The sequence below is a fragment of the Megascapheus bottae genome, chromosome 23 (genome assembly GCF_031878675.1).
Source record: "Megascapheus bottae isolate mThoBot1 chromosome 23, mThoBot2.hap1, whole genome shotgun sequence".
Taxonomy (NCBI): Eukaryota; Metazoa; Chordata; class Mammalia; order Rodentia; family Geomyidae; genus Megascapheus; species Megascapheus bottae.
The window spans coordinates 11,678,066-11,705,808 of NC_143531.1; the positions used below are offsets into that span (position 1 = coordinate 11,678,066).

At 36.8% G+C, this 27,743-nt stretch overlaps 1 protein-coding gene across 1 annotated transcript; it reads left to right on the forward strand.

Moving 5' to 3' along the window:
- The first annotated feature begins 19,129 nt into the window (after positions 1–19,129).
- Positions 19,130–26,845, forward strand: Gimd1 (GIMAP family P-loop NTPase domain containing 1). Its single transcript, XM_090356568.1, has 2 exons — positions 19,130–19,519; positions 26,559–26,845. Exons 1-2 carry the CDS (start codon positions 19,130–19,132, stop codon positions 26,817–26,819), a joined length of 651 nt encoding a protein of 216 aa, XP_090212694.1. The 3' UTR covers positions 26,820–26,845.
- Positions 26,846–27,743: the final 898 nt, after the last annotated feature.

Consider the following 27,743-nt stretch of genomic DNA (forward strand, 5'->3'; position numbering starts at 1 on the left):
CAGAAGTGGTTCTGTGGCTCCAGTGGTAGAATCTTACCCTTGAGCAAAAGCAGGTCAGGGACAACACCCACTCTGAGTTCAAGCCCAAGGACTGACCAAAAAAAAAAAAAGAAAGCCACTCAGTTGATACAGGGCAAGTACCCCATGTATCTGGTCTGGCATTGTGAATGACTGCATGAGTGCATAGTCAAAAACAGAAAAATTCTTTTGGTTTTCCCTCTACGCTTACTGTGAAAAAGTCAATCTGTGTGCCTTTGTGTAAGAAAAAAAGAAAGGCTTATAGATGAGTTTTATGATTTTGTGTACTATTTAGTCTGGTTTTAGGCCACTTGCAAAATCAAATTTTATGTTATGTCTTTAATAAACTCTCCAAGACAATTAAAATTAATAAGAGAGATAAAATATAACCTCAAATGAGGAGTTATACACTGCATTCTTTACAACAGCAATTTCATTTTATTTTAAATTAGCTGAGTTTTATATAGAATTCATAGCTTGACCTTTCAAAACTGCAATACTATTAGCCCTGGAACACATGTTTCTAATTTTGTGTATCTGAGATAACATTTCTTATAATATTCAAAAAGTAAGCCTGAATTGTGTCTTAGAAAAATCTCATATTGTTACAGTATACTACTTTGTTACCTGGTATATTATATAGATGTTTACTTGAATATTTGAAATAGGAGGGGGAAAATGAAGGGAGGAGGGAAGGGAAGGGGTAAGGGATATCAATGTGTGAGAATTAATGTATCTTCTATCTGGTGAATATAACTGTAACCCCTCTATACATTGAAATAAAAAATTATTAAAAAAAGAAAAAAGTAAATCCAGGATGTCTTAAAATATCACTATAATAAATAAAATATTACCCTTTGAAAGCACAGAATACTACTAAAGACTTTGTCTCACCTCTGCCTAATACATTTCTGCTTCTTGGGCAGCTGCATTCTGAAAAATAAAAATAAACCCCACAATTGTAATATCTGAAATCAGAGCATAAATATGGTTAAAAATAATAATTTTACAAATAGAACCATCCAATTCTTAATTTCTACTCTGAGTGAAATTTAATTTGGGGGTGAAATAATTTTTTTCTAGGGAGCTTAAAAATCTCATGTGCATCAATTAGTGAATCCTTTCTAATCTTTTAAGAAAGAGGCAGGAAATTTGAGTTAGTCAAGACATACAAAGAAAACAAATTCATGCTCTATTATGTCACATGAAAAAGGAAATCTAACGAACTGCTGCACAAAAACTGTTAATTAGCTATTCTTCTCTGCTGAGAACCAAATAAGAGGAAATGGGTTTAAAGTGTTCTTAAATTACAGTGAAATATAAGATAGCAATAAGGAAGACTTTTTCTAATGATGAGAACAAAATGCTTGATTCACCACATGCTGTGTGTGTGTGCATGTGTGTGTTTGTGCATGAGTGTGTGTGTGTGTGTGTGTGTGTGTGTGTGTGTGCGTGCGTGCATGTGCTCGTTGCATGTAACTCAGAGCCTAAAGCTCTCACTTGCTTTTTTGTTCAAGGCTGTCACTCTTACCACTTGAGCTATATACTTCATTCTTCCATCTGAGTTACACCTCCACATCTGATTTTTAATTTTAATATTTTTTTGGTTAATTGTAGATAAAAAGTCAAAGGACTAGTCTAGATAGGCGGGCTTCAAACTGTGATCCTCAGATCTCAACTTTCTGAATAGCTAGGATTATAGGAGCCATCTGTAAAATGAAATGGAAAAAGATTCTTTAAAGGATTTTAAACAGCAATTGTTCTGTAGAGCTTTCTATGATTAATTAGCCTTTGAATTTAAACAACAAGACTCCCACCACAATAATGCATGTATAATGTTAGTTTTCATTTGAGGACATGGTAAAATAGAATCTAAAAAATGACTTTAAATAATTTCACATTAGATTATAGTTGAGGTCAAAAATCACATTTATATTATGCAAAATATAAATTAGCAGTGTCATTATTTTATTCCCTTTAGGCAAGAGAGAAGCAGGGGAAGAAAAGAGAAAAATGCAAGCACATGTAACTGATTTTTCTGTGTGTATAATGTTGTTTGGGGAAGTGTAGTTTGTTTTAAATCTGAGCCCAATCAAGGAGAAAAAAGAACACCCTATGAACCATAGCAGAAACTCAAAATCCACATCTATTTTTTTCTTTCAGTTTTCCCAACTGATTTCATATGCTCACCAAAAGTGAGAACACATACAAAAAATGTTTTTCATAATTGTTCAGCTTATGTTTTGACTTTGTATATTCACATTATTTAAACTAAATCATTTCTAACATCAAATGAAAATAAGGTCATCTGAAAATAAAACTTTTGTGAGTTTAGTGATTAAAATACATAGAAACGAGTGTTTTCGAGCATTCTTATCTTTTCTCATATATATTTCCCTTGCAGTAGTTTACTTAGTGATGAGGAAATTCATGAGTATACTGAACTCTAGGGATTTGGAAATGCTTGAATTTCGAACTAAGAACTCTCCCTGTAAACTGTGTAAATATCAGAAAATTTAGCTACTCAGTCATGCTCTCTGGAGAGCTGAAGGAAACTCCCCTCCCAAAGAAGAGAGAGAATGAACACTGAGTGTGAAGTAATTAAATCCATGGTAATGCATTTCCAAGGAAATATTTTATTAAGCTAAAATATTATCTAATGCACAATCAAGGCCGTACATTTAGCCCAACACAAAATTTGACCTTAGATGTACTTTGAGAAATAAAATGAATGAATTTTCCACCCATTTCCAGCTTTTAACATCAATCTCATAATTGTATTTTTTTATTCATTCCTTCATTTATTCAAAAATCCACTAGTTGAATGTCAATTATTGCCAGTACTATATTTCTTTTTTTTCTTTTTCTTTTTTTCTTTCTTTTATTTTTTTGGTTGGTCTTGGGACTTGAACTCTGGGCCTGGGTGTTGTCCCTGAGCTCTTCAGCTCAAGGCTACCTCCCTACCCCTGGTGCCACAGCACCACTTCTGGTTTTCAGTGGTTAATTGTAAATAAGTCTCATGGACTTTAGGGCCCGGGGTTGGCATTGAACCGGGATCCTCAGATCTCAGCCTCCTGAGTAGCTAGGATTACAGACATGAACCGCTGCCCCTGCTCCTTGTTCTAGTACTATATTTCTGCCGTCAAGTTTGAGATTGACAAAAAAAAAAAAGCTAACACGAAAACAACCATCAGTAGCACAAAATAGCCACTGCTTTGAAACATCTATGTCCAGCTTAATTGGGACAACATAGGAGGACATTTAACATGACTGGGGTAAAGTTAAAAAAGCACTAGAAACCAGACACCATGGCTCACGCCATAATTTTAGCTAGTCGAGAGGCAAAAATCAGGCTATCCTGAACAAAAACTTTAATAAGACCCTTCTAATCAAATAAGCTGAAGATGGTTTGTGTAACCCCAACCAAACAGGAAGCATCACCAAAAGCATCATTCAAGGCTGACCTGGAAAAAAGTGAAATCCTACCTGATAAAATAAATAAATTAATAAAAATCATAATCATAATATCAAAAGCAAAGATGGGGTAGAGCATGGTTAAAATTTTAGAATCCTTGCTTATAACAACTGTGAGACCCCTGAGTTCAACTCCAATGCCATCAGAAAAATAAAAGATTCAAGAAAATTACTACCAGCCAGCCAAGGTTAGCTGAAGGATCAGGGGTGATTTAACGCACAGAAGAGAAAGGAAGAATTTCAGGCTACAAGAAGTATAAACAGACTTAAGAGCTGTTAGACGATAAAAAGCATTGACAGATCAGACATGGATGTTGGGGATGAGAAAGATTTAGATAACAGCTAGATAAACACATCACTTTTCTTCAAACCTTCAAGATGGAGTCAGAGCATTGAGGAGAGAGATGAAAGACTATAAAAAACGGGTGCAGTGAAATGTATTATGACCAAACTCAGAGTAAACAGGGAAAAGAACTGATTCTATCTGTGTAGGAAGGAAGAATAAATGCATTCGATTATGCTACCAGCTCCTGCCTTTCTCCAGACTTTGAGAGATTCCAGCATTCTTTCCTGCTATACCCAGATCTACCTCTCCATATTCCAGACCCCAAAGCCAATCAGAGTGGTGCATAAGTTTAGGTACCATCAGGTTTGAGAAGCTTGGCATTTAAAGATGAAAGGAGGGAGTGTTATGGAGATGTAAGTCAGGAAAAAAATGGGAAGAATTCCTGAGATATGCTAAAGCTAACTTCAGGAAAAAGGTGAAGGGAGAGGAAAAGTTTCCTGTAGTAGAGGAATGAATACCTTGGTCCACATCTTTGACCTTACAGAAATGTTGGGAAACAGATACACACATATACACATACACACACACACACACACACACACACGAACAGAGAGACAGAGAGAGAGAGGAACAGAGAGACAGATAGAAAGAGATATAGCAGGAAGAGAGAGAGAGAGAGAGAGAGAGAGAGAGAGAGAGAGAGAGAGAGAGAGAGAGAGAGAGAGAGCTCACAAACCAGATAAAGAACTGGCAAGGAAAGCTCCTAAGTGAGGATAAAGGGGAAAGTAAATTACAACGTTCTTGTTATGAATGGCAGCAGGGACCAGTGGGAACTCACAGGGAAGGAAGCCAGACTTACTTGTTCCTCAATAGAAAACAATCTCAGTATTGAACTGGAAAGAGAAAGGAATGCTCATCAATTATATTAAAAGTAGATTGACTTATTAAAATGCAGCCATGTTTGCCAAAAGCAGATGGAAAACAGAAATTCAAAACAAGGTGAGGTCATGTACGAAACCCCAGCCCTGCCACTAACTCCCCACAGCTGACTGATCTCCTCCAAGGATGTGGTGCTGATGCGAGGCTGGCCCAGAGCGGAGGCAGAACAGATGGGTGGGGGGAGTAAGACCCATGAAATGCCTTATAGGCCCTTGCCTTGCCTTAGCTGGCCAATGTGGAGAAAGACATCTCCAGTTCCCTTTCTGTTGTAGGTGTGGGTGTGGGTTTAGGATCCGTGACATGCTAGTACCTCCTTGTGGGAATCAGGGTTTCCTTCATGTGCCTCTTCTGGATATATGCTCATTAATCTTATACACTGCAATTTATTACCGTTAGAAGGAGCCAAACTCTGGTCATTTCTGAGCCTGTACTTGGATGATCACTCTTTCTATAAAATTGCAATTTTAATTCTGAACCTTGAAATAACCTTTGAAATATCTAGCCCTTGACTCTTAATGTCTCTACTGGGGAAAGCGAAATCCAGAAAAGGCAGGTGAATTGCTTCAGATTATAGACTATTTTAGTAGCAACTCCGAGACTAGAATCTAGGAATTCTGGCATCATTTACAGTATAAAATTGAACACTTTGTCTCTGAATAACTAACTGCAGAACAAGACTTAGAATGTTACTTAATGAATATTCGAAAAGTACTTCATTACTGTTATTTGTGAGACTAAGGTTTGAACCCAGGGTCTTATTGCTCGCTAGGCAAGTGCTTTATCATTTGACCCATGTCTCAGACTAGCTTCTTGCTTTTTTCTTCCTTCTTTCCTCCCTTGCTTCCTTCCCTCTTTCCTCCCTGCCTTCCTTTATCCTTCTCTCTCTCCCTTTCTTCCTTTTTTCCTTTGTCTCAACAGGGTTTTATTGTACCCATTACTTGATTAATGTAACTGTAACCCCTCTATACATTATCCCAATAATAAAATACAATTAAAAACACAAACAAAAGTAACCAAACAAAACTCTCTCAAGTAGTGATGCAATTTAAATAGTAGGAATGATTAATATGTGGAAACTTCAATCACAACTGACATGACTAGTCAGTCTTTAAAAGTTACCACAATAATGAAAGCTTACTTATTCAAAAAATAAAAGAGAAAGAACAAAAGCTTTCCCACCTATTTCTTTGGAAATCAGAAAAGGCTGGTGTGATTGGCAAACAGTGCAAAGTAGAGATTAAATTAAAAGAAAATCTGTCCTTGATGCTTTAATCATCAATATAGAGGAAATTCTTTTTGACAATCACTGTCAATTTGCACGTAAGTCACTATTCAATTATCCAAATTTGAAACAGAAAGTACAGTTTTCTTCTATAGTAGAATTAAAAATTACGACCTTACGAATTATGAGAATGTTGCCTATAATCAGTTACTCTTCCGACTTCTTTTCTTCTTTGTTTTTGAATGAGTTCTTAAAACGAAGGCACACAAAGGATGGTTTCCAGAAAGACAGACACATATGATTCTAGAAACAGATAGAATGAAACTTTTTTTCATAAGAGAAAGAAATATTCTTGTTAAAGTAAAAGAACAAACTGTTCTAAATATTAGCAACTTCACTGGTTGTAGAGAAAATGTAGACTTGTAAGAACATATAAAATGGATGGATGGATATTTGATCAGAGGGGAGGAGACAAGGAACCTGCAAATTTACCTCTTGAAAAGCTGTTCCAGGGAAAGGTAAAGAATTAGCTATAGGAATATATCAAAGCATCAAAGGAATATACCAAAGCATCAAAGGACAAAACTTACCACCACTCAAAAAAAGGACTCAGGAACTATAGTCTGAGAGTACAAATGTAAGTCACATGTTATGAGCTATCCTTGACACATTATCCTGGAGACAACAACATACCTGCATGGAAGAACCCAAAGTTCCAGGAACATTAAACCTCCAAACTGAATTTTGAGCTATTTAAAATAACATAAAGAGACCCTGATTTTAGAATTATTTTAGACAGCCAAGTGGCTAATGGACTAAACCAATCAACCAAGATTGAGCCAAGCTAACCCAAGGAAAAAAAAAATGAACTGATTTCAAAAATAATCAGAGCAAGGATGGCTAGAGACTTACTTCAAGCACTAAAGTGCTTGCTTTGCAAGTACATAGCTCTGAGTACAAAGCCCCATAACACACACACACACACACACACACACACACACACACACACACACACACACACACACACACAATCATCTCCAAATTTTTATAGTGAATACTTTCTGAGTGGCTTAACAGTGAATTTTGTACATAGCATTCTACCATCTTTGGTGAAATTTGAAAATAAATAGAGAATGGAGAACCAAACAAGAACTCTGAGATTCCCCATCCCCCCTACACACACACCACCACACACACACACAACTGAACACTCCATAGGAAGTCCCAATCACTATCTATTGGAAATGCTTAAAAGTTTCACTAAAGCCGGGTACAGGCACAGTGGCTCATGCCTGTAATCCTAGCTACTCAGGAGGCTGAGATCTGAGAATCACCATTCAAAACCAATGCAGGCACTAAAGTCATTGAGACTCTTATATCCAATTAACCACCAGAAAACCTGCTCCAAGGGTAGGGCAGTAGCATTGAGCTGAAGAGCTCAAGGACAACACCCAGGCCCAGAGTTCTAGTCCCATGACCAAAACAAAAAGTCTCACTGAAACTAGGCATGATAGTGTATAGACACATGTGCCTATCACCAGAGCTAAGGCAGGAAGCATACTAGAGCAAATGGATCACAGTCCTAGCTTTTTCTGGGAAAATGTGAGACCCTATCTCAAAAAATGACCAGGGCAAAGTAGTGCTGGAGGTAAGGCTGTAGTAGTGTCTGTCTAGCAAACACCAAGCCCTGATTTCAAACCCTAATACTGAGGAAGGAAGGAAGGAAGGAAAGAAGGAAGGAAGGAAGGAAGGAAGGAAGGAAGGAAGGAAGGAAGGAAGGAAGGAAGGAAGGGGGAGGGAGGAAGGGAGGGAAGAAGGAAGGGGGAGGGAGGGAGGGAGGGAGGGAGGGAGGGAGGGAGCAACTACAAAGAGCAGTTGTCACTAAGAGGATGAAGTAGATGAGAAAAGCTCCCTTGAGGAGGTTACTGTAGGTTAATACTGAAATAAATAGAAACAAGAAATGATTTTCTCTAAAGCTTATTGCTTTATTAATAACAGAGATATAATCCATATGTCATTACAATCACACTTTGGCAGTGTGCAATCCCATGGATTTTAGTGTTTTGTAACCAGCATCATTGTCTAATTTTAGAAAGTTTTCACCAATGTAAAAGAAACTCTGTTCTCATTCACAGTCACCTGCCATTCCCAGTCCCCTCCCACAGCTCCTGGAAATCACCAACAACTCTCTGTAGACTGTCACATTCTGGATGCTTCACATAAATTATATCATAAAACATATGATCACATGTAATCAGGGTCACACATGACACAATGTTTTCGAGCCTCTTGTGTGTTGTGGAAAGTATCATTACTTCCTATGTTGTTATTGACCAACTATTGCATTGTATAAACGCATCACACTTTATCCTTTACTTAATTGATGGACATTTAGTTTGTTTCCATTTGGGGGCTCTTCTGAATAATTTGCTAAAAATACTCATGGACACGTTTTTGTGCATACATAGGTTTTCATTCTTGCTGCATATATACATAAGAGTGGAATTTCTGTGTGGTATGCTAACCCTAAGTTTCACATTTTGAGGAAATGTTGAATTGTTTGCTGCATTGGCTTCTAGCAAAGTTGCATTTTCAACCTCTCCACATCCCTAACAGCAGTTGCTATTGTCTGTCTTTACAGATATTGTGGAGCTAACTTGATGGATGTGAATTGATACGTGATTTTTGGATTGTGTTTGCATTAATTCAGTAATAATGCCTATTTGTTTGCTAGCTGGCTGTTTTTCTTTCCAGTCCTGGGGCTTGAACTCAGGACCTGGGCACTGTTCTTGGACACTTTGCACTCTGCCCACTAGACCCACAGCACCATTTCTGGCCTTTTCTGTATATGTGGTACTGAGAAATCCAACCCAGGGCTTCTAGGACACACTGTCAGCCCCCTGGCTGTCTTTTGAACCTAGGCTTCCTTGTGTAGTCCAGGCTGGCCTTGAACTTACATTCTTCCTGCCTTATACTACAAAGAGCTGGATTTATATCTCTATCAGCCATTGATCTAGCGTGGAGAACTCACACACATAAGATGTTAACTTTTTTGAAATATCTTCCCCTATGGTCCAAATTCTTACAACTAGGTCCTACCTCCCATCACTACCACATTAGAAATGCACCTTCAATGTGAGTTTTGGTGATGATACTATAGTTTAAAAATGCATGTACAGAGGCCGGGAGTTTAGCCTTGTGGTAGAGTGCTTGCTTAGCATGCATGAAGACCCAGGTTCGATTCCTCCGTACCACATACATAGAGAAAAGCCAGAAGTGGTGCTGTTGCTCAAGTGGTAGAGCTCTAGCCTTGACAAAAAACCAAGGACAGTGCTCAGGCCCTGAGTTCAAGGCCCAGGACTGGCAAAAATAAATGCATGTACTACAGTGAGATATTTTGTAGACCTCATTGTATATATTATCTAACCTAATCTACAAGAATTCCATAAAGTACATTAATCTTTGTTTAGTGAACATATGCCCAGAGACTTTATTTTTTAACCAATTTCTTTCCATGTGATTGGTTTCTAAATATTACTTGGCTTCTAAATATTATTAATATAGAAGTATTCATTCAACCAATGTGTGCATGCATAGTTGTGACTCTACTTGAAAGTGGTAAGGAAAAAAATAAGGTTGTTGAGATTTGGGGTTTATAGCAAACATTTGATTCTACATATATCCACATTCTGAAAAGACTTCATTTATTTTTAATTTTTGGAAATGTCCTACAGTATGAAACACATAAGGTTTAAAGAAATGCATTAATAAATGCTATATAATTTCATTGTCTTTTAAGAGTTTTATCAAACCTCTGATTTCTGGAAAGTAACTAGTATACTCAATTCACAAAGTCACTTGGTAATTTTATATTTGCTAACTAATTAGCTATCTAGTTGTCTTTAATAAACTTCAAATATTTTTATATATAAAATGTTAATATAAATTTCCACAAACATTTCTCCCAAACTGTCTCTAGAAATATGGAAGTTTCTCAAAAAACTAAGAGTAAAAAGTTCCATGTGATCCAATTATATCACTCTGGATCTATAACTGGTGAAATCTAAGTCATCAGTGAATATAAATTTCTGCACTCCATATATAAAAAACTAAACCACATCTCCATGTTTTACTTTTTCTGGTAAATTTCTTTAAGGTAGTTACACCCATCTTAAATATTAGTGATATTTATTCATTCATCATTAATACATAGAAGCAAAGGAAAAGTTGCTTTTATCTTTTCCTTTAATACTTTAATACAATATATTGTAAATCATATTCATGATCATTAATCACCACAAGTTGCAAAGCCACCTATGCATGAATTAAGTATAAGACACTAAATGTTATCTTTTATTCTGTGGTTTAATATAAATGTATGCATGCCACAGAATTTAGAAATAGCTTCAAACAATAAAGTGCTTAGCCCTTAAAAATAAAGTGTGTAGCTGAGGAGTAAAAATAAAATTAGTATCATACGAAGGGACCACCTTGGACTATAAAGCTGTTTTACTCTTATAAATACAATCTGTTTCTCGCCATTTCTTTGGCCAAGTGAAGCTTAGTATTGGGCTATGTAAACATGATCTTTATTCCATTTTGTAATATCCTGTATGCCTTCAGAAATTGGCTAGTAGACTAAATGCAACTCTGATACCACATCTGAGCTTACAACAATGTGTTTCGAATGATTGTCTCCAAATACTGTGAGCCTGCAGTTTGTTTTTTAGCCTAGCAATTTTATAGCAATATTGTACAGCAATGACTTCAATTTCATATAATCACGCTTGGCACAGATAGTGGCTCTTATCCAGAACTATTTAATTTCACCTTTTAGAAATTATGTAAATATCATATGTCTCCTTCAGAAATTTACCACCGAAGTGTTACATGACTGACCTCATCTCTTTCAGAGACCACACAACGTTATCAACCTTAGCATTTGTCTTTTTAGTGCTTAGCTCATGTGGTAAACACCTGAAAACCATCTTAAAACTTACCACCCACTCTGTTGCCTGCTCTGCTTCTGACTTTTAAATCACACTTGCTAATTTCTGCGGAGGCTTGGCTGACAAGCAGGTTATGGAGGAACAGTGTGGGATGCAATCACAGAGGTACAATACCAGTTCACTGTGGGCTTTCAATTGCATGGTTATTTATAATAGTGTCTGGGTTTGATCCGAATCAAATAGAGACTCAGTGCAAGTCTTCTACGAAGGATGTAACCTTTTACTCTTGCATATCTCCATGCAATAATGGAATGAACAAGCAGACAGGCTTTGGACTGAAGGAGATCTGGGTTAGTCTTATTCTCCTACTTCTTGATCCTCATTATCTTCATTTGTAAAATAACAATAATTATGCCTAAAATAAATTCTTCAATGAAAAACATCAGAGTGTGCCTAGCTCACAGTAAATGGTGTTTAGTATAACTGCTATTGTCGTTGTTGTTATTTTTATTATTCTTATTATTGCTGGGTTTTGTTTTAGGTTAGGGGAGACTGCATGTTTATTATAATCCACATCAACAATATTAAGCACAAAACAGAAGCTTTAAACAACTAAAAGTCTTTCTTTACAAAGATCCATCATTGCTTTATTTTCATCCTTTGACTTTTAAATGCTTTCTCAAAATATTTTTGGCAGTAGAGGCACAAAACTCAAGAACCAAGATGTATATATTGACTAATTGTCCTCTCCAGGTCCTGTGACTCCTTCCAGTATGCCTTCTCTCTGGTCTACACGCTGGTCAAGACGCATGGCTCTGGCCAACTCTTACAGCTGGAATGAGAGCAGTTACTGACTGAACATAAGTGTACCGACAATGATACTCTGGAAGAAAGTGTAATCCTGGCTCTGCCAGTTAGCCACTCTATGACCAAGGGCACATTATTTAACCTGTGTATGTCCACGTGCATTTTCATAGACACGGAGGGCTGTGACTTCACATGGTAAAATGTGAGAATAGTTCTGCCCTGTGGTAGTCCTCTACAAGGCATAGACTGAGGTTATGGTTCACTGAACGGAGACATAGCAATGCGTGCTCCTACACACAAAAGGAAAATATACAGGCAAAATACAAAGGCATTTCTTCTATTGTACCACATTAACCACCGTTGTTTCAGTAGCGTGTCCTTAGCTAATATGTACTGCAGAGGAGTCTGTAAAGGATGATAGTCATTTGATTTTCCTTCTCTTAGGATCTTAGTCACTCCTTAGTACCTGTCACTTTCGCTCACTGGCTGGTGCTCTACCACCTGAGCCATGCCTCTAACCCTTCTTGTTTTGTCTTTTAGGCTATAAGTTCTTGCAGTTTTGCTATCCAATACTTTACCTCTAGAAAAGAGGTGGTACCTGGTATGGAAAGAATTTTATACTTGGAATAATACCAAATGCTTAAGTGATGCTCTTTGAGATGAGTCTGATCAAATTAACTTCTTTGGATCCAGGTTCTTTCTATAACATGATTCATAGCTGTTAGCACTGAGCTCAAGCTCCAAGTCTGCTCTGTCCCCTCCCCTCCAAAAACAAACAAACAAACAAACAAACAAACAAACAAAATAACAGTGATTGTTACCCATGTGTAGCAGGTAGACCAAGATCTCAAATTGTCTCCTTGCCTCTGGGATGGACTGCAGACTCCAGGAATACAGTTAAAGGGATTGCAGGATCCAAGAAAAGTTGGCGTGCCTTAAGTATGATCCTGGCAGGAGAGGGAAGCGTATGGGTTATGACTAGAAGTGAAAGCTGTACTTTCTTTCCCAACAATGCAGCTCCAGATGGGACCATAACAAAGACTTTACAGAGCTCGTTAGTGGTAGCCAATGAATTTGCCAAAATTCTGGAATTAATGACTCGTTCACTGGATGGTTAGAACCATGGTATAAAGAATGAAATGGAGTAATAGCCTCAATACTGTTGCCTCTTACTGCTGGAACTGGAGAACCACCTTAACAGATGTTGAGTCATCCCCTGTGTCCCAGGGCTAATTCTCAGGTATATGGAAACCACTTCAACAAAGCAGGTCTCTACATGCTGTCAGTTGCTATGAAATGACACCAAGGTTGACAATCACATTCAAATAATGCTAGATGAGTTTGACACAAAGAGTGAAAAGAGAAGTGAGAGAAGGGTTAGAGGAGATAGTCGGTTCAATCAAGAGCATTACATTCTTTTGGAAGGCTCCATTTTTACTTGCCCAGTTCCCAGTTCTCTTTCCAGATTCTTGCTCGACTAAGCCCCTCCTCTCTTTGTCTGTGAAACTTGCCCACCAAGATGTAAAGCTTAGGAGACTTGTCTAGACTCTCTACCACATCCTTTGTTTAAAAGCCCTTCACAAAACTCTCCACCTTTTTCTGTTTAAATGTTGAGTGTTAACCAATGGGGAGAGACAGACAAAGACAAAGAGAGACAGAGACAGAGACAGAGACAGAGAGAAACAGACAGAGGCAGAGGCAGAGAGAGCGAGAGCAAGAGAACGAGAGAGAGAGAGAGAGAGAGAGAGAGAGAGAGAGAGAGAGAGAGAGAGAGAGAGAGAGAGAGAGAGAGAGAGAGAGAGAGAGAGAGAGACCATGAACCCTGAGCCTGAACAATTCCGGATTGGTAAGTGGCAGGGCTAATTGTATCAGGATAAAAGATAGAGCTGGGCTTACCATACCTACCAGGTGTGCTTAGCTTCACATCTTTTTAGTGTGTTCACGTGCCCTTCTGCACAGAAGTAAACTTTTCCTTGGCAAGTTCCTTCTAAGTATAAAAAATAAATAAATAAAGCCAACTCCAACATTAGCTGTTTCTGAATTAAGAATTTGATATCATAACAAGATTTTACATTAAAAAAAATTGAGAGTGGGGAGAGTGAAATGGGGACAAAAACATAAAAAGGCATATCAATGTGTGAGAAGTAATGCACCCACTATCTGGTGAATGTAACTGTAACCCCTCTTTACATTACCTAGATAATAAAAAATAAAATCGAGAAACTTCATGGCTAAAATAGATATGTGTGTAATATAATATTAGTTACCAAGATTAACACAAAAAGAGTCATAGTTCCATGGCAGACATTTTAAAAGTTGTCCAAGAATCACTACCAGAAAATTGTTCATTCCATTGTCATCATGAAAGTTTTCACATCTACCAAGGATATAACAATATCAATATCAACATCAATATATATGAGTTATTGTAAAGCTTCACACCAAAAAGAATTTTTCTTAATTCAGCATAAGAGAGCAACATATTGCTGTTTTGACAAATATAAGACAAAAAGAGAATGCATAGAGAAAGTTCACCATTAGTAAAGTTGCTAAAACTATAAATAAATCTTTCAAAGTTGAATACTATAAGAAATATTTAAGTAATATACATAGTATTCTTGTAAGTAATATTAAAAGAATAGTATGTCCTAAATAAGTAATTGCAAACAATTAATTTTCCTTCCACCCAGCTTACATGCTAAACATTCCCATTGGTAATCTCTATAATTACAGTTGAAATAGGGTTATATCTCCTAAATAAAAGTAAATAGAGGAAGGAATGTGAGGGAGAAATGGATCGTTTGAAATTAAAATATCCCTACTTTGTCACTCTCCAAAGAACTTACTATCCTAGGTGGACTCTCGCAAATAAAGATCTTAAAGCAATTTTGTTTCATCCACTTCTTCTATGTTTGTAAATGCTTTGAAAGACATATATTACATTTAGACTGCTATTCGCAGCCAAGCACTAGTAACAGGCTACTCAGGAGGCTGAGATCTGATCACAGTTCAAAGCCAGTCCAGGTAGGAAAGTGGATGATACTCTTATCTCTAATTAACCAGCAAAATAAACAGATGTGGGAGTTGTACTGATACCTTGAATTGAGACAACTACTAAAAGACAGGTTAAAAATTAACTAATTAGTGAAAAGGCAATTACACAAATTATTTTTTCATCTCTCTGATTCAAAAAAATAGCAATCAAACTTTCACTGTCATTTAATGTTAATTAATTTCTCTTCTATTGACCTGAGGTTGATTCAAATCTTAAAGTTCCATTAGCTCTATAAGGAATTGTTTAAAATTTTGGAACTCATAGCTGGCTATGTTTATGAATTCTGAATTTAATTCTTTAAGTAGTTTACTGCATTCACCAAATGACTTAAACAGTGACTTCGAAGGAGAGAGTTGAAACATTTAACAATTTTTTTGTGCTTGTTATATTTGTTAGAAACATACAAAGGAAGTCTTAGTTTGGCCCTTCTTCCAAAAAGAAAAAAAAGCTTGATACAAGTAACATGTGCTAAAATAGATTCTTAAAGAAAGTAGGCTTACCATTTGAGGAAGACAATTTCAATGAATTCTAATACAAAAATCACTTCTTAGGAAACAGGCTGCTACTGCCACCTGGGGGAAATTCTTTCTCCACTTCCTTCAGGACAGACAGTGTGCTTGTCAGATGAATGAATCCTGTTCATATTTTCATGTCCATATCCACACAGGAAGAGGACTTTTAACTTTCTGCTCATGACCCAAATGTTTCCAAGTTCCCTTCACAGCAATCTATAGTTCGTAGACTCCTTGAGAGATGTAACAGAAATGACAAGCTTTCTATGTCTTAATACACACAAGAAAATAATATGGAAAAGATGGCCTATAAAAAATTGAATTTGAACTTTAATAACAGGTTAAAACACAAACAAAACAAAACTAGTTAGTAATCGATAGTAAATTATATTCTTTTCCTATAATATGTTATCAACTGATATGAAATCTGTCTGTGCTCAAATAATCCTTTTCTATAACATAGTAATATCAATTGATGTGAAAATTGTCTGTACTTAGATAAATATGCTTGCGATTTCATCATTAGTATAAGATTATAAATGTTAATTACATAAAAATAGGCTGATGGGCCAAAGACTTATAGAGAGTCTTCTCTGAAGAAGAAATAAGAATGGCCTATAGACACATGAAGAAATGCTCAACATCTCTGGTCATATAAGAAATGCAAAACAGAACAACTCTAAGATTCCACCTCACTCCAGTTAGAATGGCCAGGATCAAGAAATCTAATAACAACAGATGCTGGAGGGGATGTGGCCAGGAGGGATCACTACCACACTGTTGATGGGAGTGCAAACTTGTTCAACCACTATGGAAAGCAGTATGGCAGTTCCTCAAAAGACTAAACATAGAGCTCCCCTGTGACCCAGAAATTCCACTACTTGGCATTTACCCATTTGGCCAGAAACAAGGACATACTAAATCCACTAGCACAATGATGTTCATTGCAGCACTATTTACCATAGCAAAGATATGGAACCAAGCCAGATGCCCCTCAGTTGATGAGTGGATCAACAAGATGTGGTATTTATACACAATGGAATTCTATGCTGCTATCAGAAAGAACGACATCACCCCATTTGTAAGGAAATGGAAAGACTTAGAAAAAATTATACTAAGTGAAGTAAGCCAGACTCAAAGGAACTTAGGCTCAATGGTTTCCCTCATTCGTCATAATCAGTAGAAACCTTGGGCTCTCCTAGCAGAGACTTACAATAGAGCAAAACATAGATATATAAGGCCATACAGTATGACGCTAAATGAAAGGACCTCCAGGATATAAAAACTAAAGCCATATAATGAGTGATTGTTGTCCTTAATGTACTATGCTATCTCTCATCTCCTTTGCTGTCCCTTGGTTATCTCATATTGTTACAGTATTTCACCTTATTATCTGATATATTGTATATATGCTTACATGGTTATTTGAAACAGGATAGGGAAGGGGGTAAAACAAGATGAGGGGCTGGGGTTTGGGGGGGGGGAAATGGGGACCAAGACATGAGAAAAGGTATCAATGTTTGTGAAGTAATGCACCTTCTATCTGGTGAATATAATGTAACCCTTCTATTAATTACAATAAAAATATATGAAAAAATAAATAGAGAAAATAGCCTAAAGAATAATCATGGAGAAGTTTGAATTTATGATTTATGAACTGTTACGTAGCCACTGTATGTTTATTGTACATATATTATGCAATCTTCTATTGAATCATTTCATGAAGTGTTGATAATGGTCTTGTACAACTTAAGATGGGAAAATTATAAACAGAATGTTTACTACTGGAAGATCTTGCATTCCTTTATATTGTAAGAAAATTATTATTTATCAGAAACACACTAAATCAAGAAATTTAATGCTTGAAGGAGACATTTCAGGAAGTATCTCTCAAAAGTATAAGTTTGTCAGGTGACATAGGCCAGTGCTGACTAGAAGACAATTAATCTCTTATAAAGAGGATGCCGGGTAATAGATTAACTAAGTAAAATAACACCGTATCAGCCCCTGACTGGTACAATAGTATTGTTAGGAGGTTAAAGTTCACAAAAGCGCAACTCTACCAGCTCTTGAGAGTCTTTGTGAAGGAAACACTTCCAAGCTAGAAAAGGTAAGCAAGCCACCACAAATAGATTGGATGACAGGGTCAGCTTTTTAAAAATGCCAGCACACACTTGATTCTGGAGTAAGAAACAAAATCACCTGCCACACTGTGCAGATAAACAAGCTGGTATTGACTTGGAGAACCTCCTCAATAACTGATTTCAATGTGGAATGGAGAGGTGGGTTGATTTCTTTCAAGGTATTTATGCCAGGGTTTTGGAATATTGGGATGAGAAGACAGAGAAAGCTTAGGATTTTTAAACTATTAGTTACAACTCATTAGCAAAAGTAGTAAATATGCTATACGTAAATGTGTGTTTTTGAATAGGCAGTTTCAGCACCTTTGTCGATGAGCTAGTGAAAATGATTAACGACCTTAAATTCTAGAAGGGTTTATGTGCTCTAGGACAAGTTGAGTGGCCTTGTCAGATCCTATAAATCAAGTAGATTCTCCCAATAGTCTCCTCTCATCTCAGTATACTGCACAGGGCTTTCCTTTCTTTCTTAAAAAGTCTCTACTTCACAATGTGAAATGATCTATTAATTCATTATGTGCCAGTTTGGGAGCTTCAACTCAAGACCTGAGCACTGCCTCTGAGCTTTTTTTTTTTTTCAGCGTGTGTGTGTGTGTGTGTGTGTGTGTATTTAATGGGAGATAAGCATCTTATGGACCTTTCTGCCAGGCAGGCTTCAAACTTCAATCCTTTTGATTTTAGCCTCCTGAGTATCTAGGATTACAGGCATGAGCCACTGGTGCCCAGGGAGTTATCAATTATTTGAAAATAGAAATTTCAAGTAGTTCCTAATCAGAATGTTGCTTGGTTATATGAAATACATCTGCTAAGGAGACGCTGGAGTCCTCTTTGAAATTATCCATGTTTCACATGAGAGAAGCATTCAGGAAACAGGGAAATATGATTGTTTGGAGATGACACTGTATATTCAGGGAATGGAGAGGCCTGAAAGTGAAGGACACTTTAAAAAAAAAACTGAAAAAAGGATTGTATCTTCATGACTGGTTTCTAACTTTTCAAAAGTGAGATATTTTTTAATGCTCCTTCTTCTTTTGCTTCCGAGCTCAGGATCCTCAATAACCATTTCTATACCAAATTGTCTACCACATCATACATTACCAATTATGTTTTGCATTATCTTTATGTAATTTGGGATTTCTATCTCATATACTGACAGTTATGACTCCTTCATGCTTCCCTATCAGATTTGACTTCTTTCTGTCCTCTTATTCTAAACTATCATTGTGACTTAAATAATCCTTGCTCCACATTTTGTACTTTCACCTTCGTAGAATCTTCCTCCATGCTTTAGTTACTACCATGAATGAGGAAGAAGAAAATCAAAGGTAGTACATTCAGCCCTTCACATCCGTGGATTCTGCATCTGTGAATTCAACCAATGGTAGATTGAAAATATTCAGTTTGAAAAAAAAGTGTATTGATTGTCGGTAGGCTGCATTTCTTATCCTTATTCCCTACAAAACACAATAGAATAACCATTCAAATGGTATTACATGGTATTATACATTCTCTAGAGATTATGCAAAGATTTTTGTAAAGACTATACAAATACTATACTATTTCAAAGAAAGGTCTTGAGCATCCATTCGTTTTGGAAGGGGATCTTGGAACTACTCCTCTTATAAATACCAAAGAAAAATCCTATATGGAGTGCTCCAGACTAGAACAGAAGCCTTTCATTGGGTGAATGTAGGCTCATATATTCCATGTCTTCGTGTTGTCCACAGCCATGACAAACAACAAGATAGTGATCAACTTGGCTCTCTTTGGTAGAACTCAGAGTGGGAAAAGTTCTGTTGGGAACATTCTGTTGGGAAGTACTGACTTCCACAGTTGCTTCGCCCCGTGTTCTGTAACCCAAGAATGCAAACTGGGCCGCAGCTGTCACCTCCATGGCTTCATGCGTCGAGCAGGGCAAGAAATAATCCTGCAAGTGCAGGTACTGGACACTCCAGGTTATCCACACAGCAAGCTGAGCATGCAGCATGTGAAACAGCAGGCCAAGAAGGCTCTGGAACATCATTTTGGGGAAGATGGGCTCCATCTTGCACTGCTGGTCCAGAGAGCAGATGTACCTTTCTGTGGGCAGGAAGCATCTCACCCCATTCAGCTGATCCAGGTAATATAAAGATAAAGCTATCCTATTCTGGTACTCTGATTCCCATTTTCATGGTATCTTCCTTGTGTGAATGGACCAGGATCGATTTTCTGCTCAGTTGTTTTTGTCATTTTCCTTTAGAAAATTCAGTAAGTCATTTTCCAGCTGGGTCACAGAGCGGGAACATGGCCATACTAATCTTCTTAGGTTAAATAATTCTTAAAAGTTTAAAGATTGTAGAATAATTCTTTATACTATGATCCCTGAACTATCTGCATCAGAATGAACTGGGATGCTTGTTAAAAAATATGGATTTATCCAAGACTTACTAGTACAGCATCTCCAGGATATTGTCTGCATGTTTGCATTTTCACAACTTTCTATATATTTCTTAAAACAGTTGAGCTGCAACAGAACTAAAATACTGATTCATCAGGAGACAATCAATTATACCACCAGCAAACAGATATTCATTCATTGACTCAGGCATTGAACACTTGCGTGGAATTTAGTGCTTGATGGAGAATGAAGGCCTTCCTTTCCAAATCGATAGTCTAGAACAAATAAAGGAGAGTCAGATATGAGAAAGCATTAAGTCTCAAAGTAGTGGAACATACAAGAGATTGTTTCATAAGACTTTACATATTGGCAAACATTTTGGGAGATCTCTGCACTATTGGTAGAAAAGAAACTAGGAATTTCCAATCCATTGCCTGCCTCATAAATAGCTCCACTACAACTATGAGAAGATCACAAGAACTTCAGATAGAATGTAAATGACATACATCACCTTTGATTATTGATGCATTTTTTTGCCACTCCTGGGGCTTGAACTCAGGGCCTGTACACTGCCTTTGGACACTTTTTGCCCAAGGCTAGTGCTCTATTATAAAAATAACATTTCAGAAAAGATATAATACAACCACCTCAAGGGAAGAGCTAGCTGCTCCAGGATTCTAACCCAGCAATGGACTAATGTACTCTCTTCACCCTTAGCAGCAGTATTATTATTTTTATAAGCAAGCTGTTGGTGTATAGTTTTGTGTGTTTTTTATTCACAATTTGAAAAAACTCATCTGTTGATGTTAAAGGGGAATATGTGTGTGAAAAGCTCAGGACATGGATATATGAAACAAAGATTATGGACTTAGTTGCTAGATAAAGGGTTTTTTTAAGCCTACTGTTACTAAGACCTCTGGTTCTGGGTTTCCCTTAGAAGAGGGGATCCTTTTACTAATGCTAAGGAGGTCTTCTGGATGTTAATAGCTGTAATTCTAGTTACACAGGAGCCTGAGACCTGAGGATCGCAATTTGAAGCCAGCCCAGGCAAGACAGTCTATGAAATTCTTACCTTCAATTAACCACCATGAAGTTGGAAGTGGAGCTATAACTCAAGTGGTAAACACTACTCATTATCAAAAGAAGCTCACAGGCAGTGTTTAGGCCCTGAGTTCAAGTACCAAGAGAGTTCTGAGCATTGGATTTAATAAATGTGATAAACTTATCAATGTGCCAAAATTATAGTAGAGCCACATAAAATAGTAACCCATTACCATGACTATAATTTCCTCCATACTGAGATGAGCACTCATTCAAATGTATCATAGATATGGGGGAATATAGAGTTGAAGCACATGGTTCTGAGCTCTGTCCATGTTTCTGTTTAGCTACAGACTTGATCTGTGATTTATGGCTAGATAACTTCACTAAACATCATTGGTAAGTTGTTAATAATAATATTTACTTAATTGAACACCTTTTGGGTTACTATCATCTTGGTATAACAGTAATCAATTGTTATTAGTGGAGAGACTGGCATATGGTAAATGAACAGTAAATGTTAGCTTTGACCATTCTTATTTTATTGCTACCATTTGTACTGGAATTGATCTTTGTTATATGTAATCAACCATATGGCTATAACCAAGCTATTTAACATCACAGGCCTCTATACTCTCACCTAGCAAAAGAAGTCATTTTGATAGACACTCTCTAAGGTTGACTGTTCTCCGAATCTCATTGGAATCAGGCTTCCAGGAAAGGAAGATGTAGCACTTTTGTAGGAAAAGAGGAAGAAAATAACATTAAGTATATCTGCAAAGGCCCCTATGTCCTCCTGTTCTATGATAATATTTTTGTAGTTGATGTAATACTTGGCTTTTTTTAAGTTCTTCCCCCTAAAAACTCCAGATGCTATGATTTCATCAACCACAAACAAATGGGGGGGCAGGGTTGTGAGGTCCTGGGAAAATGAACATCATTCCTGGAAAACACAGTTTATGTCATAACTAGTTGTCCCAAAAGGACTACGTGCATTCATACCCACTAGCACTCTGAAATCAGACAATTTATGATTATAAAATTTCCACCAAGCTTAGTACTATATTTTAATTATTAACACAAGGTAACTTGCACTGACCTACTTTGCTCCTGAATTTTTTTGTGAGGTATAAATTAGCTGTGATCATTCTTTCTCTGTGGCCACAGTGAACATGTTTGGCTTACTGACACGATGTCTGACTATACACCAAGTGATACTACTTCCAAATACTCAACTATTTTCTGGCCCCAAATCAAGTTAAAGATTCTAAGCTAAATCAACCATTCTCTTCTGATTTTGGCAGATATTCAAAAGTGCAATTTCTCTCACAGATGAGAACACGAGCATCATTTCATAAATAATTACCAATATGTAAATACTTTCTAGTGACTGAACACATGGGCTTAGGAGTCTATTATCCTGAGATGGGTTGACTCTTTGCCCTCAATGAGATAATCATTTAAAGCCTAGGAAATGTCTGATGGAAACAAAGAGGGATCATGTTGTTATAGTACAGAGAACCATGAACTAAAGGAAGACTGTGAAGTTATACCACAAGGGAATTTGATATGTATTTGAAAGAGGACTATTGTACAAAATCATTTATTTAAGATGAATTTCCTTTAAGGTGATATTTCAGAAATGTTTAATGAAAAAGGTGGTCCAGGCACTAATCAATAAATATAAACAGGGTTGCGTAAGTGATACTCAAGAGTTAAGGAATCAAGCTATTCATTGACTTGCATGTAAACATTTCAATAACAGAGCAAACTGTATGACCACAGGAGTGCTATACTAAGTATCAAGTCTGGGTGTAAATTTGAGGAGTTAGTAGAGCTAAGAATGATCAGGATCAATAATCTGTATTTGTATAGAAATAATATCCTACTATTATAAAATTCCAGTCATGCTCACAATGTTAATTCCCTGTTATTCTTGTTCATTTTCAACCATCACACCACGATCCTATCAAAGAAAAGTAAGTTTTCTTAATCCTTTCTCTTTACCTCCACTTTCCATCCTTAGCTCAGCTGGGCTAAGGATCAACCTAATTTCTAGCACGATCCTGCAATTACACTCAGTTGGAAGTACTTACCTGTTTACCCTTAAGGGATCACTCTAAGTTTTGTTAGAGGAATTTCCATTAAGACTCTCCTTAGAATACAGTAGACCCTCAATAAATACACACAGAAGAAATAAAGCACCTGAAGTGGTTTATAAACTTCATCTTCCTCGGCTGTAGCACTAAAAGTTCTGATGCATTTTTGCCATGTCTTCCACATGATCTTGAGATATAGTTCAGTCCAGAAGTTTTTTTTCTTTTTCTTCCTTTTTTCTTTTTTCTTTTGGCCAGTCCTGGGGTTTGAACACTGAGTCTGTGTGTTGTCCTGAGCTCCATTTGCTCAAGCTAGCACTCTATCACTTTGAGACACTTCTGGCTCTTTCTGTGATTAACTGGAGATAAGAATCTCATAGACTTCCTGTACTGGCTGGCTTCAAACCATGATCCTCAGATCTGAGCCTCCTGAGCAGCTAGAATTACAAGTGTGAGCCAGCAGCACCCAGCTCAGAAATCTTGTTTGTTTTTTTTTTACATACATATAATATATGTAGCACTTTATTAATGTTTTGGCTAAAACATTATGTTACTTTTCTGGGGCTATTACAAAATAGCACTAATAAATAACCGGTATTTATTGTTTCTTGGTTCCAGAAATTAGGAATTGACCTATATCAAGGATTTTGCAAGGCTGGTTCTTTTTGATGGTATGAAGGAAGGATTTGTTCCAACTCTTCTCCTAGGCTTGTTGAAAGCTATTTCATATGATTTCATATTTTATGACTTTCTATTACCATATAATATTCTTTCTCTATGTGTTCTAATTGTCCTATCTTTTTTTTGGCCAGTCTTGGGGCTTGAACTCAGGGACTGAGCACTGTCCTTGGGCTTTCTCAAGGCTAGGACTCTACCACTTTAGCCACAGTACCACTTCCAGCCTTTTCTGTGTATGTGGTAGCGAGGAATCAAACCCAGGGCTTTACGCATGCTAGGCAAGCACCCTACTAGGCCATGCTCCCAGTCCCTATTTTTTTAAGGACACACAATATTGCATTTGGAGCTAACTCTAATTCTTCCAGTAACCAGTTATATCTGCAACAACACTGTTACCAAACAGGGTCACATTCTGAAGAACAGGATCTAGGACTCCAACACAGAAAAATGAAGGAGAACACAATTCAATTTATACCACCACTGTCCATTCTTTTTTCATCTCTGTAGCAATCTCTACCAGACAGATGTTAATATACACCAAAATAATAACAAATTCTTGCCTGTTCCTGTGATTTTTTTCCTGGCCCTATTAGCTGTTGACATGAGTATGTGCATTTATAAGCGTTGAGCATTAAAAGTTGGGTTAATTAAAATTTTCAAATGGATTCATGTTTTATAAACACATAGAGTATGACAAAGTACTTTTTGAGAAACTTATGTGAAGTTTAAAATAATATTCATAATGTGCTGGCCTCATTTTAATTCAGATTTTTCTTGAAACAGAAATTTGTTTTAGAGTTTTGGTAGACACATTTTGAACTAATAAGGGGAAATATGCTGGACTTATTACTCAAAGGAGTTGTTCTAAATGCAAAATAGAAAGAACTTACTATAGGGTAAATCTAGCACTATGAACTGTAGAATGAAAGGGAAGCTTTACCATAAATATATTGCATCCCAGAAATGAATTTTCAAAATGAAATCCTTAAAACAAGTAAACAAAAACCTCAGTTTTCTGAGATTGTAAATTTCAGTTTTATTCAACAGATTATTATTGCATGTTTTTGTCAGTCCTGGAGCTTGAACTTAGGGCCTGGACATTGTCCTTGAGCTTTTTCAAGGTTCATGCTCTGCCACTTGAGCCACAGCACTACTTTTGGCTTTTTCTATGTATGTGGTGCCAAGGAAATGAAGCTAGGTTTTCGTGCATGCTAGGCAGGCACTGTACCATTAGGGCACACTCCCATTCCCTATTATTGCATTTTTTTTTTTTGCCAGTCGTGGGCTTGAGCTCAGGGCCTGAGCACTGTCCTTGGACTTTCTCAAGGTTAGAGCTTTACTACTTGAGCCTCAGCACCATTTCTGGCTTTTTTCTATTTATGTGGTACCGAGGAATCGAACCCGGGTCTTCGGGCATGCTAGGCAAGCACTTTACCACTAGGCCAAACTCCTGGCCCCCTATTATTGCATTTATATCACATTAAAATTGTTGATTGATATGGAAATCAAGGATCCTGTCTGCAAAGTGCTTACTGTCAAATCTTAGAGATGGATGTGTAAATGGCTGACAAAACCAAGCTAGATCAGTTCTCACTGGCAACTACTGCTATGAGGTGTTTCAATTTTAAGTACTTTATCACACAGTTTTCATGGGTATTTTCATATTAATGAATCCTAGGTCCTTTGTCTTCTTCCTCCCTCTTTCCCACCCTCCATTTATTTCTCTTACTCTCCCTATCACCTCCTTCCTTTTCTTTCCTTCTTATTTTGTTTTCAATGTCATAAATGCTAACTCTGTATGTGCAGTACACATTGAAAATCATTTCCTGGACTGCTATTATTTTCAAAGAATTTAAGGTAGAATTTTTACTAATACCTGTAACTAGGTCTATGTGTCAGCATCTCCAGATAATAATGAAAATAATTTTAAAAAGCCTCCCACAAAGAACCATGTTGAGCTTCAAAAGAGACAGTTCGTGTACACACTTCAGCATAAAGCCTGGCACTGAATGTTTCTTCCCTTTCTACTGATTAGTATAAGTTCTGGATTTCTTGTTATGTTTATTTCTAGGCATTTGGCATTTTTTCTCCAATGAGAAGCTGGTAACACTTTTGGAAATATTTTGGTAGCAGCACTGTACAGATAAGATAATGTTATTTTTCTGTCATAGTGTCGTGATTTCATATAAATTGTCTAAATATTGAAAAAAGTTAAGTAGCTATTCCTAGATGCCTTTCACATTATGTGAATAATTTGCCACATGCTATTACTTTTGCTTCATATCATCCTATTTTCAGTAATGAAACAAAAACTTATTACATAACCAACTTCCACATATTACTAAAGGAACACCAGCTTTTAAGTTTTGCAACCACATTAGAAGTCATTCAATAAAATGTTTGATTTTTTTATTATAAGCATGTTCAGTGAGGATAAGGATTAAAGTAATTTTTTGTAGCAGTTCCAAATCACCAAATGCATTTTAACTTTTCCATTACATGTCATCTGATTATTGATAGATTGCAACCATGTTATATCATTTTAAGGCCTTAGTAGAAGTTTCTAGAGATGATTACACAACATACCTACAAAATGACACAAGGGTCCCCTTGGTCGAGGTCCTTTGACTTAAAGGAATTTAGTAGTTCTGACAGGGTAAGGTTGTCAAGTGAGTTTAATGAACACTGACTGTTGTATCCATTCTGTATAAGCAGATAATATACATTAGAGTTTTAGGTTGTAGTTCAATTGTAGCAGGAAAATAAAATAGAAAACAAATGTCTTCAGAGCCCACTTTTCTCCCTCTACTTGCTTATAACACTTGAAGCCATATCTACTCCCTGTGACACATATCAGCTTTCTGAAATCTTATGACACAGATCTAAGAGTTAATTACATTGAACCTCAACTCCTTCACTCCTTTTTGAGGAATACAGTCCAAGGCAAACAATCATCTCTCTTTCAGGAACTTCTGGGAGATGCTTGGAAGAATCACACTGCTGTTCTTTTCACCCATGCAGAAAAACTGGAAGAGGCTGGCTTCAAGGAAAATGAGTATTTATGTGAGGCCTCTGATACACTGCTAAGTCTCCTGACCTCCATTCAGCACAGATACATTTTCCAGTATAAAAAAGGCAACTCAATTAATGAACAAAGAATGAAAATCTTAGAAAAGATCGTGGAGTTTATAAAAGACAATCATTATCAAGTTCTTACTTTTAAATAAAACATAAGTAAAAGGAAAGAAAGAGTATTGGTTGTTGGAGTCAAGAGATTGGCTTTTCAAACCAGCCTTTTGTCAATGTGGATATAGACCATGGGAATTCTGTATTACAACCAGTGATTATGTATATTTGTATATACATTTTGGACATTGTAAGTTAAAAAGTACTGATGCTTTGGGCTGGATAAAAAAAAAAGGGGGAAAGGGGAAGAAAGGAAAAAAGCAGGGTTGGAGGGGTGGAGAGGGAAGGAAATTTGCTTAACTTTGTCAGTGTTCCCCCATTTGCAATACTACTTCAGAGAAAACACAATGATTAAATAACCTGGCTCATGGTAACAGTCACAGTGCCAACTTTTTTTTTTTTCTACTTTCTTAAAATCTGGGGTTTTCATTGAAGTTTGGAAACATTAGAAGGGAACCTCAGAGCAAGTACAATGTAACAATTGCAATAATAGATTCTAAGTAGAACCTTGAAGGGGAAGAGGCTCTAAATAGACCCTGAATTACAGGTTGGACACTGTATTAGTGTAGCAATCTTTGGGATATTTTTAATAGAGCAGTGGGAAAATATCAAGGAAAAATAACTGTGAGGTAAGTAATGCGAGGTAAATCTACCACCAATTATTAACTTTGTGTTTAACATTTCTGTATACGTTTTCACAGATAGTCATCAACTTACAAATACTAAATTTGTAAATTACTAATTTTGGTGTGCAATATAATAATTATCACTGGAAACAAGAGCAACTGGCATTTTCCCAGAGTGCCCAAAAAGACTATTATAATGCTGTTACTTGAACTCATGCTCAGATGATATGTATTAAATCATTCATCTTTTCCTACTTAGATGGCAGGCAGATAGTGAGATATGAAGATAAAAATGTAAACTAGTATACTTGACTTTTTTGGTAGCTGTGGCCAGATTCT

Coding starts and splice junctions, on each gene's coding strand:
- Gimd1 (XM_090356568.1), top strand. CDS start 19,130: ATGACAAACAACAAGATAGTGATCAACTTGGCTCTCTTTGGTAGAACT. Junction 19,520..26,558: donor ACCCCATTCAGCTGATCCAG/GTAATATAAAGA, acceptor TCTCTCTTTCAG/GAACTTCTGGGAGATGCTTG.